Here is a 15,792-nt window from a genome sequence, read left to right as displayed (position 1 = left end):
TGTTTTCTCGCTGGCAAAGGGACTTGGCAATTTGTACTCAGTGTGAGGTTGCTGTTTTTTTATGCATGTTCAGATGTCAAGTCATGGGCCAGATCTGTGCGAAGCGCTGGTCCCTTAACTATGAAGAGGGCCCACAGCCTGGAAACACATCGGTGTATCATTAAAATGTAAGAGCCGTAGATGTACATAGTTCTTAGAGCTTTGTAAACTAAAGCATGTTGGCAGTTAATAATGCAAGATGGAAGCTGAAGTGTTTTCTAGTTTGTCTAGTGCATTTGTTTTATAGTCCTATATAATTTCAATTGTACTTGAACGATATTCAGACACACACATTCTTTCCCCCTCTGTGTGGTTAAACATTCTGCTGTTCAATCAAGCAGCCAGGGCTACGTTATTGTTGTTTCTGTAACAGTACTGTTAAAACTGACCTATACAGTAGTGGGCAAGTTTCACCAACTCACCAACTCAGACATTTAGTCTGTATGTCTGGTTTATAGTTAAGTGCATAGTTCCATGTTTTTTTTTAGTAGTTTATTGGTTTAAAAGGGCAGTTTCTTTATATAAAAAAAAAAAAAAAGGTGTTCATACAAAAATTTCTGTTTGGAGAACTTCCAGATTCTTGCATCTGTAGAAAAGCCTGTTGTGTTTGTTAACTGTGCCTCCACCAGGTGTGTTTCCCTCTTAGCGCCTCTGGGGCAAGCGTTCTAAAATAAATGAGTATCATGGGTAAATGGGATGTGATGCATTGATGCCAAATCCACCGCTTCCCAGATAATTGAAGAACCAGTTTGTTCACAGCCTTTTGCAAGTTTTCATCAAATTACTCAAAGTCCTAGATTTTGCATATGTAAACATTTCTGTGTTAATGTAATGACTGACTGCTGTTTTTTTATTTGGCTGGCTTTAACCGGTTTCCCGTTCACACTAATAGGAAAAGGGGAAAACAAAAAAACTCAGCTAAAATGTAAAAATGTTTAAACTGTATAAACACTCCTGGTCCTAAAACCATGAATGCAGACAAAACCAGCTCTTTTGCATTGTGGTTTAGATGATCTCTTGCAGTGTGCGAGGTCAACGATTCACTCCCAGCTTCAGTCCTGTTACACATAAAACGTCCTGTTTGCAATAATTGTTCTGAAAAGTTGTTCTAATCTCGTCCTTTTATTTCTTACAGGTGATAAATATTGATGGCACTGACCGGAAGACACTTTTAGAAGATAAACTGCCTCATATATTTGGGTTTACATTGCTGGGGGATTATATCTACTGGACTGACTGGCAGAGAAGGAGCATTGAACGTGTCCACAAGACCAAAGGCATAAGAGAGATCATCATAGACCAGCTGCCAGATCTTATGGGCCTCAAAGCAACACGGGTGACTAAAGCATTTGGTAAGAACCTGTCATTGGCATAGAATGTATTCAAGGGTGCTGTACGATGCAAGCTAATATCCAGAGTGATATAAAGATTACCAGTTAAAAATTCCTATTTGTAAATGTTGTATAGTAATGCTTTATTTGTATTTTTTTTTTTTTTTCTATAGGAACTAACCCTTGTGCGGACAACAATGGAGATTGCAGCCACCTGTGTTTCTTCAGGCCACAGGGTCCACAGTGTGCCTGTCCAATGGGTCTGGAGCTTCTGGGTGACATGAAGACCTGCATTGTGCCTGAAGCCTTCCTGCTGTTCACCAGCAGAGCTGACATTCGGAGGATATCTCTGGGAACACACAACAACGACGTTGCCATTCCTCTCCCTGGAGTCAAAGAGGCTTCTGCTCTGGATTTCGAAGTGTCTGATAATAGGATCTATTGGACTGATGTCAGTTTGAAGGTACTGGATGTGCTTCATTGAAAACTTCATTTGTCTCCAGGATTACATTTATATAGATAGATAGATACGGTTCAGTTGTCCCTTTTGTTATTTTGCTGATATCTTTGCATACACATAAAATAAAAGTAAAATCTTGAAGGGCCTTTACACAGTATAGTACAATACATAGCCTAACTGTGAATTACCGGAATTGCTCAAGCATCGAATTGTATCAGCTTTAAATCACGTTACTTGTGTTTAAAATCTCCTAAATTGGTACTGAACTGACCTTGAGGAAATGTGCCTTTTTAATTTCTTTCAGACTATAAGCCGTGCTTTCATGAACGGCAGCTCTGTTGAGCACGTGATTGAGTTTGGACTGGACTACCCTGAGGGTATGGCGGTGGATTGGATGGGAAAGAACCTTTACTGGGCCGACACAGGCACTAACCGGATCGAGTTAGCCCGTCTAGACGGACAGTACCGCCAGGTCCTCGTGTGGAAAGACTTGGACAACCCTCGATCTCTGGCGCTTGACCCAGCTAACGGGTAAGAGGGTCTCGGTGTGTTGTTTTTTAAAGACAGCTTTCAAATTTGCAGTTTGGATTTTTACAAATCTAAATAAAGTTATTTCTCTTAAGTGTTTGTTTCTCATCTTAATGCTACAACATAAGAAACGCATACATTTTGTTATTTGGTTTAAAGTTATGTAATATTAACAGGGGTTCATATGCCCAAAATGGTTTTTGAAATACAAAAATAACAAATCTGTAATAATACACCACCCACTCAATATTCCATGGGTGCCGGGCTCCAATATAAATCTGCTATATATCAAGGGCAGCGATATAGTGAGAGACCCATAGAAAAAACAAATAGTCTAACAAATACTGTACAACCACTCCCTCTTTTTAGTATAAATCCTCTACGCAACCTGCTTTTTCTCATTTTTTGTATAAAAAGCAGCACACCGTTTTAATTCATACAGTGGAGGGTAGTTGCTTCTCATCAACTTGTCTCCAATTAATTTCATGAGTCTTCCTCTCCTTTCTAAAATGCACAAATCCGCTGCACTGAAATAATCCATTCCCAACATGAATACTGTGAAGTATTTCTAATTTGAGTACTCTGCTTTCAAAGAGAAGGCATATGATGTCTTATAATGTTCTGTTTCTGCTTGTGTTATCAGGTTCATGTACTGGACTGAGTGGGGAGGTAAACCCAGGATAGTGAGAGCGCACATGGATGGAGCCAACAGCGTCACGCTAGTTGATAAAGTGGGACGAGCCAACGGGCTTACTATTGACTACACAGACCAGAGGCTGTATTGGACAGACTTGGACACATGCATGATTGAGTCCTCCAACATGCTAGGTGCACTCCAATTTCTTTTTATTTTGTATTGAGAGACTTTTTATAAAACAACCAAGCAATAAATGCAACTTTTTGCAATACAACTTTTCTGTTTTAGATGTTACTCTTGTTCCTTATTAGGCCACAGTAAGTGTTGCCACAGCTTCGGTTTCACACTCATGGAGGCCTGGGTTCAAAACGTGAGCTTGATGGTCTTGACAGAGCCCTCAAAAGCAGCTACAGGGATGGAACTAAGAGCCCTATTGTACAGCAGTTTGTTCATTCCTGGTTTTACTGTGAGTTTAATAAGACACACCTGAGCTTGTTACCAACACTGTAGCTAATCAAGCTCATAATGACACCTGGAATGGGTGAAAATGATATGCTTTAGGAGTCATGTTTCCATCCCTGTTGTACAATTGTCAATCCCTGCTCGGAAAACTTCCAAAACCGAACTGTATATTCAGCGTCGGATTGAGATGTGCTGTCTTCTCTTCATAACTGTTACAAACTTTTTTCTTCGTAAATAATTATTTTTTTTATTATTTTATTGCTTTGTCTATGCACCACAAAAGTTGATTTTGGCAGAGAGTGTGTAAATCATCACTGACAAAGCTCCCTGAATTCTGTACCCTGCATAAGGTCTAAATGTGGCAGATTTGGATTGCTATAGAAAAAAAAAAAGAAAATACTATATGCTGAATAAACCAACTGTATTTTGTATTCACTGTAAATAGGGCTGGAAAGGGAAGTTATTGCAGATGATCTCCCCCACCCTTTTGGGCTCACCCAATACCGGGACTATATCTATTGGACCGACTGGAACCTGCGCAGCATCGAACGAGCTGACAAGACCAACGGGCAGAACCGCACGATAATCCAGGGGCATCTGGACTACGTTATGGATATTTTAGTGTTCCACTCCTCCCGCCAGGACGGCTCCAACGAATGTGTGCAGAATAATGGGCAGTGCGCCCAGCTTTGTCTGGCGGTACCTGAGGGATACAAGTGTGGATGTGCATCACATTACACTCTTGACGGCAACGGCAGGAATTGTAGCTGTAAGTACTTTTAAGATGACGGATCAATTGCATTTTTTTTTTAAGCTGGTATAATGGAAAACCCAGAGTAAAACCTACAGTATAAGCAACTAGGTCAAGTAGACTAGCCCCACTTTCAACCCTCGTGACAAACCTAGTTTTTTCTATAGTTGTTCTTATACAGGGTGTCTCAGAAGTCATACAACATGTTTTCTGTTAAATTGGGCTGTCACACACACCCTGTTAACTCTGCACCACACATCAAAACTATCTGCATTTTTTAATTTCTAGCAGATTGTGCATATGCTTTCTGAATCTGTAGACATTAAATAAATTGCTTTTAAAGTTTAGGATGATACTGTAGCTAGAAAGAGAACACAAATACACATTTGTTATTCCTGTGTGTTGTACTGGGAAAAGAAACCAACCCTTTCTGCAGGAAACACCACCCTTTTGAAAGAGATGAAAATGGGTTGACAGAAAATAGTTCTGAAAGTGTGTGGACTGGAATGTCTGATTGCTGACATTTGAACCCCCCCTCTTCTATAGTTTGCCAGATTTACTCAGAGGCTGGTTAGGAGTCTAAAAGGCACTGAGGCACTTCTCTGCATTCCAGCATGGTCTGAAAATAGGTGAACTTGTTATATCAAAACACAGAAAGAATCTGAATTATTGAGTCCAAGTAAAGTATTTATTATTGCAGGGTTTATGGATCTAGGTAGCAGAGTGGTCCTTAATGGTGTAGAGTGGAGTGAAGATCTATTATTTTATATATACTGTGTGTATGTGTGGCAATTTTCTTGAAAATGATTTACTGCAGCACCATTGAAAATGTACCAACAATCCAGTACAGTTCAGATCATTTTTAAATCTGGACAAGATAAACAGTGGTCATTTTGAAAGTTCCCTGGTAACACTTTCAAACTTGCTTCAGCCCCTTCCAGCTTCCTCCTGTTCAGTCAGAAATCGGCGATCAGTCGCATGGTGTTGGACGAGCAGAGCCCAGACATCATCCTCCCTATCCACGGACTGCGCAACGTCCGGGCCATCAGCTACGACCCTCTTGACAACGTTATTTACTGGGTGGACGGGCGGCAGAACATTGTCAAGAGAGCAAGGGATGATGGGTCACAGGTCAGAGACAAAAGACAAGCTGCTTAGAATGATCAGCTAAGAGACCAAGGACTAGAATCTCAAAGCTATTGACTTCCGTTTGTCAGATGTTGTCTAATCTCAGCTCTGATGTAAACTTACTTTGTTTCAAATACTACATTTCAAATTCAGTCATTCCCAGATGAAAAGTACCATTTGGTTTTCATAAACACAGAATACGTACTTTAATATTCAGTTATGCACCTATGTGATTTCCTTTCTCATCAGTTTCGTATGCATATTAATATAATGTAATCTTGCAGACTCAGATATGTGTAAATCTTGCTAAAGCAGGATTGCTGCAATATTTTATCACTTTGTATGTAAAATGGTAAGATTAATATTTCTCCTTCAAAGACAGTTCATTAATCATAATAAATGTTAAAAGATTATTGAATCATGTAGTTAGAAGTCAACAGCTGATTTAATACTTACAAGATTTCAGTTCTTATGCCAGAAACCATGTTTTAATAAAAAACAGCTTTTTTCTGTGTGTTTTTAAGTTGTCTTAGAAGTAGCCTCCTCTTACTTTTCTACAGTAGCTAGCAACACTAACTTCTTTGTTTTTCGTTTAGCCATTTGTAGTGGTCTCTGCTACCAACCATATTCAGAACCCGGAGAAGCAGCCCCACGATCTGAGCATTGACATTTTCAGTCGGACTGTCTACTGGACATGTGAAGCCACCAACACCATCAACATGAACAGACTGGATGGGAAAGGCATAGGAGTGGTGTTGCGTGGAGAGCACGATCGACCAAGAGCCCTTGCGATGAATGCGGAAAGAGGGTAAGAAGTGCAGTCCTTCGTGTGCTTGATATGGAGTTATGCAACCTGCAATTTGTAGAGCACTACTGCGACGTGTATTATCGCATTTCTATGGCCAGCTTGCAGCAGTGACTTCACCAATAAAGGCTTTGGTAAACTTTCACTTTGGATCCCCACCACAAAAGCAATGGTTAATCCATAAAAAAAACATGATGGTTCTTCATGGGCAACTAAAAAATAATCACTTTATGTGTAAAAACATAAACAACCCTGGACTTCATCACTCTGTGTTTTATGTCTTTGTCACGCATTGATTTTTTTGCCGATGCCCACTTGGAACCATTGTTTGTCCTCCAACTTTGGAACATCCTGTCTGACATAGAACAACTAAATGCCTATTCTGTTGAGTTCTGAATTCTTCTTCTAGTAAGTGTCATACTGTAGGTATGAAATCAATTCCCTGCGGAGTGGCATTCAATATTGAACAGCTCATTAACACATGAGGTATTATTTTAAGGTGAGTAATGGGATTGGGATTCCTCCCTTTCATCAGCCGACCAATGTTTTTTAAAATTGCTGAAAATTGGGTTTGAAGCCATGTGTGCAGCAGATGGGCTGCTGTGATTATTATTTTTATTTTATTTATTTTTTTCTCCCTTGCTCGTGGGTCAGCAGTGCAGAGTGGTTAGCGTTTGGTTGTCCTCTCTGTAATTCTTTAGCCTTTGTTAGTTACCCTGCCATCACAGTTACTGCTAGGCTGTTATTTATAGTCTTCATGGATAGCGTTGGGTGTGGCAGAGTTGACTTCAGGTATAGTATTATAGCCAAATAAAAATATAAAAGTAAAACTAACGAAATTGTGTATTTATGGTGTAATGAAATATTGCACATTTTTATCAGTAGTTCCTCCCAATTAAAAGAGAATCGTGATGGTTTTATTTTTACATGGCAACTTTGCTAATAGTCATCTGTTTACTATTGCGTGAAGCACAGAGTCTTCTTAACAGCATGCATTACATTGTTTATTATACACTTGAAATTATTTACAAAGTGTGCTTGGAATTGACCAACAAATATGCAGATAATTGCTGCAGACAGTTTTTTCTTTTTTTTTTCTTAAAAACACGGTACACAGGGCCAAGAAAAAGATTGGTGATGTTTAGAATAAGAGGTTATTTGGCAGAGCAGTATGGAAAAGATAAACTCTAAAGAATTGTATTTTTTCTGTGGAATTATTTATTTTGGTTCTGTGTTTTAACCATGTAGAAAGTTGTTGTTTTTGGATGCCAGGCTTGCCAGGTTTTGTGCCAGTAACCCAGGCATCACAAGTGCATTGGTGAATAAACACTGAAAGACCCAGTTGGGGGGTTATATGACAGATTAAAAGAACTGCAGTGGGATCCAGCCCTGCTGGTTTTGACATTTACAAGGAAACACAATCTGATTACGAACACATGATTAAAAATTATTTTTAGAAAACCAAACAAGTACTGCAAAATTTCTGTTTGGAAGTTGCCAGCTGCAGGCAGTTAAATTGAACTTGTGATTGTTTTGTGATTGTAACAGCAAACTGTTGGACAAGGTCCTACAGTTCATTGATTGGAGCAGAGAACTATGTGTAGACGAGAACAGCTTTTAAATTCATTTGTAATCCTATCCTACAGGCAAAGTAGTCTGAATATGGTATAGACGAATATGTGGTATGCAGTTAAATATATTGATTATGTTTATTGCAACACCAAAATGATTTGGAGAAGGTCTTTACACATAAATGTTGGAAGAATTAGGCCACCATAGGTGAAATAGGTAAGATTTATACCAACAATAGAGAAGGTATTAGATTTTAGGAAAATAGAGATGTGCTATTCTGCAATAGACTAGGATAAAATTTCTTTCACTTTTAATACTTTAATCAACAGAAGCAACAAAGTGTGCAGCCGGTTTATCACAGTTCAGTTCTCAATACATGGACCAGAAACAGAAAGCACCACATTATCTTAATACCAGGAAACCTTTAACTTTTTTCAAATAAATAAATAGGAAACCTGAGTCGGGTTACATTAAAAATGCAGTTTTTTTCAATATACATTGGTCAGTTATTATAAGCTGAAGAAGTGAATACAGTACTGTTGTAGGAGTTTGTGATTGCACTACTTAATATTACAATCGTAACAGTAATATAGCAAGTTTATTAGAATTTGGCTAACCCCTTGACTTTGTGATAAACAGGTACATGTACTTCACAAACATGCAAGAGAGGTCTGCTAAAATAGAGCGCGCTTCCCTGGATGGGACTGAGCGGGAGGTGCTGTTCACTACAGGACTCGTTCGACCTGTCGCTCTGGCAATCGACAACAAGCTGGGGAAGCTCTTCTGGGTGGATGCCGATCTCAAACGCATCGAGAGCAGTGACTTGTCTGGTAGGTTCCAAATTACCAAATCAGTTTATTACTGGGATTCACTGTCAACGGCAAAAAAATTAAAAAAAATAAAAATGAAAAAAATAAATAAATTTTTTTGGCAAATGTTCAGACTGTAAGTCTTTCTCAGTCTTTTAGTGTAAATGTTTGACAAATAATTGTTTCTTTCTACCATTGGCTAGCTTTTTTTTAATGAATATTTGAAAAACAATAAAATAACTATTTCAATTTCAGAACTTATTTCTTACAGGTTTAGGGCATATTTGACTCCTAAAACATTCAGTGAAGTAGTCAGTTGAATGTGGTAACTGGATTAATGGAGGCTGTAAGCAGTTTGGTTATGATTTTAAGATTTACTGACCAACACCCTGACAGTAAGAAGGACAAAGAACCCTTTGCAAGCTGCAAAAGACAATAAAATACAGATACATGTTTTCTTGGGATTGTGTAATGGTTTGGTTAATTGACAAGCCCCTTCATAGACATTCAGATATTTGACTGTGTAGTGCATGTTAAATGAAGCACTTCAGCAAAAACAACTTATTCATTAAGTTATGTTATACAAAATATTATACTGGTAACATTTGAGTGGAACTGGCTATGAAGCTGTTATTTTAGCCTAGATGCCTAGTGTGTGTGTGTGTGTATAAGTCGTGGAGACACATTATATACCAAATGTCAAATTCGTCTCTAGAGGAGATTAAACAGCTGCAGCATCATTTTAAGACGCCCTTTCCTGCTTCACCCTTCCATCTCTGTACAATTTCCTGCTGTAACAGCATTACCTATAACATTGAAAGGGTCTGTTTAATAAGTGTAAGCAATTGAACCCAATTGATAAAATATATCACTTAGCCTAAGAAATTACGATCTTATCATTGAAACCTCAGCTTTTGAAGTTTTCTGAGAGTGCCGTAGATGAAGGCCCTAAAGTTTCCACCTGTACATTGATAACATCATTCCCAGACCAGTATTGTAGCCTATACACCCAATGTCTGAGGGAAAAATCCTTGATCTTACCTGTGATTTTTGTTCCGTAATTTTATAAAAAGCAAGCAATTATCTTGCCTAACCAAATGCACTGTGTATAAAAGACAAAACAAAAAAAAAAAAAAGCTTCCTTCCAAATAAGAAAAAAAGGGGGTTTGCTGTGGATTATAGAGAACATCAAAAGAAATTGTAATTCAATCTGTTTTCTAATTAGGCAGCTGTAGACACCGATTTATTCTTCAGACAAAGACAGTAAAAAGGTTTGATGTTTTTGGCTGCAGGAGCAGTTTCCCTTATACCGAGTGTATATATTCTTTAGACTGAAATATATGGATAATACACCACTGAATTGTGCTCACCTGTTAGTGTGTGGGGAAGACCCTTTTCTTGTATTATCATCCTTTTATCTGATGTAAATCACTTCATACGTATGGCACACAGTGGTAACTGTTTTATTAAGTTAGATCCCCTCAGTAAGTAATGTGCTAGAAAGGGCTGGTCGTTTTACGGGCTGAATGGCCTCTTCTTGTTCTCAAACTTTTCTTTCTTAGTTCTTTTGTCTGTTTTCTTTTATATTCTGCTGCATTCCCATTATTAGACATACATTAAACTGATGGTGATATGCTTTACTTTATTCTGATGGCTTTTTAATTTTGTATAGTGGAAGATGTGTATTACTAAAGTTGAACGTTGCACTCTTCAAAGCAGAAGGAAATCTGTTTACGCTTCTCTTACACTAGCAAAGCTTTCTGGCCTCTCCTCCACTTCACTGACATCAGATTCATGAGAACGGCTTTGATTTCTCATCCAGATCAAAGTCACAGCAACTCTTCATCGATAACAAGCCAAAAATGATTAATTGAGGAGAAGTGATCGTGAGGAAACTTGATGTTATTTTTTGTGACTTATTTCTCAATTCTTTCACAGAGTTCACTGTCGTGGTGCTGGTTATTATAGCAGGAAATGGCTGTTAGATATTGTTTACTATAACAAACCCATGGCTGGAAATGCTTTGCTCAGTGGAGTTTCTGATGTTTGTTTCAACAGGAGCAAATAGAATTACTCTGCAGGATTCCAATATCCTCCAGCCCACAGGGCTGACAGTGCTGGGAGAGCACCTGTACTGGATAGACAGGCAGCAGCAGATGATTGAGCGTGTGGACAAAATCAGTGGGGACAAGAGGACCAGGATCCAGGGGAGGATAGTGCATCTCACTGGGATCCACGCAGTGGAAGACATTGACACAGACGAGTTCTGTAAGTGAATCGAAGGGATGTTGGGGATCTAAAAAGCAGGGCAGTTGAGCAAGCTGTATTAAGTGTGTAGCACCAGGGCTCCATAATTCCAGTTGCTGGATTGACCATTGTGTGCCTGAAGGATGAACAGGATAACATCAAAAAAGTATGCAAGAGACCTTGAAACATGTAACTGACTTTCTGAAAGAGGAGTGCAATATTGTATTCAGAATGTCTTCATAGTGCATGTTCAGGAACAAGGTGTAGCATTGTCTGCCATTTAGAACTGAGACTAATACAATAATATGTACAATATTTTTTTTTTTTTTAGCACAATATATTTTGTCTTCATCCAAAACCAGTATAACTAGAGTTTGTACCCAGTAGTATACTCTGTTGCACTCTGCTGCATGTGACCTACCCAAATGTAGCACAGAAATCAGAAAGCCCTGCATTGATTGTCATTGTCCTTGTTCCAGCTGCACACCCATGTTCCCGTGACAACGGAGGCTGCTCACACATCTGCATTGCGAAGGGTGACGGAACCCCCCGCTGCTCCTGCCCAGTCCACCTGGTACTGCTGCAGAACCTGCTCACCTGTGGAGGTAATGTAGTGGCCAGGATTTCAATCAGCAATCCACATCCAAGATGGCCGCTTCCTCGCACTCTGACACACTCTTGTGGCCTTTTGTAGCTTTCATTTATAATCGACTAGTTCCAAAATGCATTTGGTTATTTTTCTACATCATCAAACAAACTCAAAACATCATTAATGTTGATAATAAACTGCCTGCCCTGCAAGATATTTCAATGTTTTTGCTGATGACGGGTCGAAGGAGTAAATACAGGTTATTTTTCTGTTTGTGTTAGTGTCCCCAGCCACCCCTTGGGTAACTTTTCAAATGAAACCTTGAAAACTGTACAACAGTCACCTGTATAAATACTTCTAACTGTAGACCATGTCATAGGTGAGGGATGTAGACAATAAGAAATGAAGGATCTCTGGTGTAACTCCCAGTATACTGATGCAGTGAAGGCAGTGATAGGAGAGAACTCCCAAGCTTAACCACACAAAGGCTCAATGAAACTAGAAAGAAAGTGCAGTATTGGCAATGAAAGGGTTTGTTTAAATTGATTGAAGTCGTGAATTACCCGGTTTATATGCACAGTCTAATCAAGTCTTAAGTTACCCATACAATGAGTCACTTTGTAAATCCTCCATGTATTCTGCATTGTGAACCAAGCTGGAAACGGATTGGGGATTTAATCGAATTCAAGCACACACTGGTTCTGAAGCATTGTTTCTTCCTATCCCAAGATTTTTGGGGGGGGGTTTAACAAAAATATCGCAAAAGGATAGTCTGTGTGCATATAAACTTATTAATGGAAGAGCCTCCAAAGGAGAAAGTCTAAACAAAAATGTTAAAATACCCCTGACACACATTGTTAAAACAGTCTTGAAATACAACTGCAAGGATTATATGAAAAATAAAGTATTGATCTTTAGCCATTTGTTATTAAATGTGTTTGGTTCAAAAATAGCAGTTTTTGTTTTTAAACTTTTGGCATAACTGACAGTGGGTCTGCTTGTGAATTAGTTAAGGGAGATGTGGGCTTTCCAGTTATGATCTAGTGTCAAATATGAATGGCTGTTGATGTTTTCTTCTCTAGTGGTAGCAACCAAGAACATTTAATCAAATTATATGGAAAAGAAATGTAACGACAGTCACCAGGGGAAACTATAAGTAATGCCAGGGGCCCTTTGGAATAAATGTTCAGTTCTTTATTAGTTGTGTTTACTGATTTGAACAGAAAATGCAGTGGCCAGTTTACTCAAGAATGTGAATAATGTTCCCCCCTGTTACAAATGCATTGGAAAGTTTATATGTTGTTGTTTTACTTTTGCTGCTAATTATCAATTTATTTTCCTCATACTTTTAATTTGTTCCTAAAATAATACAAATTATCAATATAAGTACAATGGAATAAATATGAAATGTTTGGAGTCATTGTTCTCGCATAAGAAAAATGCCTGTAGTAATACAGAAACCTCAGGTGTTCGTTTGGTGTTCACTAACAAGATAGGTGAACTTTGGTAGGTCCACCATAAGCAGGGAAACATTGTTCATCCATAATATTAAGTAGACCAAACACATTCAGTGACTGCAAAATCCTGCAATGTTTCTCTGCTGGTTTCTTTAAGTTTTACTGCCTCCTTGGTCATGTGAGATCCCATCTAATGCCGCGCCTTTCTCACGCAGAACCCCCGACGTGTTCCCCTGATCAGTTTGCCTGCTCCACTGGGGAGATCGACTGTATCCCCATGGCCTGGCGCTGCGACGGCTTTCTTGAGTGTGATGACCACAGCGACGAGGAGAACTGCCCGCTGTGCTCCGCCAACCAGTTCCAGTGTGAGAAGGGACAATGCATAGAGTCTCGGCTGCGCTGCAACGGGGAGATCGACTGCCAGGATAAGTCCGATGAGCAGGACTGTGACAGTGAGTCTTCAATAACATATTCTCGAATGTTTACCTCCACTTAGGAACAGTTTTCAAATGTACTATGGGGGTTCAAGCACAACATTTGGGTGTTCTGAAGGCTACTTTAACTCATGCTTTTGGGTGTGTTTTCCATAACTACAGAGGAAGTTAGCAAGCCTTTTTACGGCACCATTTTTTATGTTTTGTGTTTTGGTACCTTCGATGTTTTTTTTTTTTTTTTTTTTTTTTTTTTTTTTTTTTTTCTCTGAGACAAATTGTGCAAGTAATTGTATCTTTTGAAGATGAGCCCATATTAACCAATAAACCATTAAATATCTGAGGTATATTCTTAGTCTAACACAAATAATAAAAACTGCTCCGCACTAGAGGGTTAAAAATGTTCTGCCTGTAGAACATCTTCTGCTTGCATGAAGTGTTGACATGTAAAACCATAGGAATGGCTATGGACTGTGGAAATACATTTGATTTGTGAAGACTTTTAAGAAGGAACTGGAAAGTCCCCCAGATAACCAGCTACTGTGCAGGTCTGCAAGAATAATTTCTCAGACCATGCATTTTTAATGTTGCCTGGATCAGCCTATGAGAGCCTGTGCCAGGGTTATAGAAAATATTTGCACATGGTTTACAATGTGCTATAGTTTGACAGTTGGAGCAGATGGTTTATTTCAGTTTGGATACAATGTGCTTTATGCACACGCACACACACAGCAGGACTGTGATTTGTCTTTAAATGGAGGTGTCTGGAATTTAATCTGTGCAAAGTGTGATGGAAAAGCGCTGTCCGTTTGTCATTGCAGTGATCTGCCGTCCGAACCAGTTTCGCTGCGGCACCAGCCAGTGCATCCTGGTGAAACAGCAGTGCGATTCCTTCCCAGACTGTAGCGACGGATCAGACGAGATGCTTTGCGGTGAGCTTGCTGTCCACATTTTGGGCCAGATTCTCAGAGCTCTTTACTGCAAATCATCAGAATCATGCTTTTATTATATGGCAAAAATACACCCGATGAAGTTACCAAAACCAGAAAAAAAACAACCCTGACATTATTGTAGGGGCTTATGAGCCGTCTATATCTGTTTTATTATTTGTTTTTATAAATGTTCCTTTCAAAAACAAATTGCGGTAATGACAATTCAGAGAAAATAACTTTGAGAATCCAACCTTATATCCCAACAATAGTGAAGCAAGTTTCAAAGGCAGGTCAGACAGGAATGCAGTCATTAAACTGGCAAGAAACTGCTCAGATGCGCACGAGATATTCACAGCACTTTTTAAATATAAGATAAGAGGAAGGAAAGCCCACTGTGACCAGGTCTCGTTTCCACTAGGGTCCTAGTCACAAAATAATACAGAATCAAATACAAAACACTACAACCATTACAAATGTGAAACAATCAAACAGAAATTAAACAAATATACAAAACACTTGACAGTGCTAAACTGAACTAAAACAAAAATAGCTAGTATTGGCAGGTAATATTCTTTGCATAAAATGTTAACTTAATATAAAACCTGAGTTGTCGTCCACTCTACTTTTTCCGAGCAGCCAAAACTTGTTTGTTAGTACTTCCGTAGTTAAAATGACTGAAAGAATGTTGCCCATAAAAAGCTACTATGAGGACTGTTCACTTTGGATTAGTGCTGGCATTAGTGCCCGCATTTTACGATAACAAAATGAATACAGACACTATTTAGTGCTACATTGTTCACATTTACAGGGCATTTTAATCCCTATTTTCATTGACTGTTCTGATACGTTCGTGTTTTGAAAACCTTTTTTCTTTTGTGTCTTTGCAGAGTTGAACACAGAGACTGAACTCCAGACTCACAGCAGTGCCATTGGGCCTGTCATTGGGATCATACTGTCGCTGTTCGTCATGGGAGCCATGTATTTCGTGTGCCAGCGAGTGGTGTGTCGTCGCTATAAAGGACCCAATGGACCATTTCCTCATGAATATATCAGCGGGACTCCTCACGTCCCTCTTAATTTCATAGCCCCAGGAAGCTCCCAGCATGGCACTTTCACTGGTAAGGAACCCTGCTGGTAATGTGTTATGGATAACTGCAACTAGAATAGCACTGCTTTAATGTTCATTTAATAGCTGCTGATTCTCAACAGAAAAATAAGAATCGGTGCTCTTAGCATAGTACAAAAAGGAAATCTCCTGTATTAAACGCATAGTCAATCCAAAGTAATCTGTGAGATGGCTCTTGTGTAATGTGTTATCCAAGTTAAAAAGCATTTGAAGCTGACTCCCTTATTAAAAATTAATGAACAGTTATATAGTTTTGTTATATGTTGATGTGACATCTTGCTGTATAGCAAAGCTATTAACCATATAGTAAGTTGCTCAAGAAAAATATGAATTTATAATGTCATTTTCATAATTATTGAAGGAGTCCTATTTGTATATTTTTTTTTTTACAAATTGTTTTTACAAAATATACAGTGCCGTAGTCTTGGAGGCTGGGATTTGTTATTAGTTATGTTGCTTGAATAGACAAATTATAGGAAAGGTTATGA

The 15,792-nt window shown here is 38.8% G+C and overlaps 1 protein-coding gene across 1 annotated transcript in view; it reads left to right on the top strand.

Annotated features, from left to right (window-relative positions):
• Positions 1–15,792, top strand: part of LOC121329838 (low-density lipoprotein receptor-related protein 5-like) — a 61,291-nt gene that overhangs the window by 43,702 nt on the left and 1,797 nt on the right. The window contains exons 8-20 of the mRNA XM_041275728.1: positions 1,175–1,391; positions 1,544–1,833; positions 2,135–2,361; positions 3,002–3,186; positions 3,903–4,226; positions 5,140–5,339; positions 5,933–6,144; positions 8,353–8,543; positions 10,581–10,790; positions 11,249–11,374; positions 13,031–13,267; positions 14,068–14,178; positions 15,066–15,296. Of these exons, the coding sequence (XP_041131662.1) occupies positions 1,175–1,391; positions 1,544–1,833; positions 2,135–2,361; positions 3,002–3,186; positions 3,903–4,226; positions 5,140–5,339; positions 5,933–6,144; positions 8,353–8,543; positions 10,581–10,790; positions 11,249–11,374; positions 13,031–13,267; positions 14,068–14,178; positions 15,066–15,296 (2,761 nt within the window). The remainder of the gene's footprint in view (positions 1–1,174; positions 1,392–1,543; positions 1,834–2,134; positions 2,362–3,001; positions 3,187–3,902; positions 4,227–5,139; positions 5,340–5,932; positions 6,145–8,352; positions 8,544–10,580; positions 10,791–11,248; positions 11,375–13,030; positions 13,268–14,067; positions 14,179–15,065; positions 15,297–15,792) is intronic.

The sequence above is a fragment of the Polyodon spathula genome, chromosome 17 (assembly GCF_017654505.1).
Source record: "Polyodon spathula isolate WHYD16114869_AA chromosome 17, ASM1765450v1, whole genome shotgun sequence".
Classification (NCBI taxonomy): domain Eukaryota; kingdom Metazoa; phylum Chordata; class Actinopteri; order Acipenseriformes; family Polyodontidae; genus Polyodon; species Polyodon spathula.
This window is presented reverse-complemented; position numbering and strand designations above follow the sequence as displayed.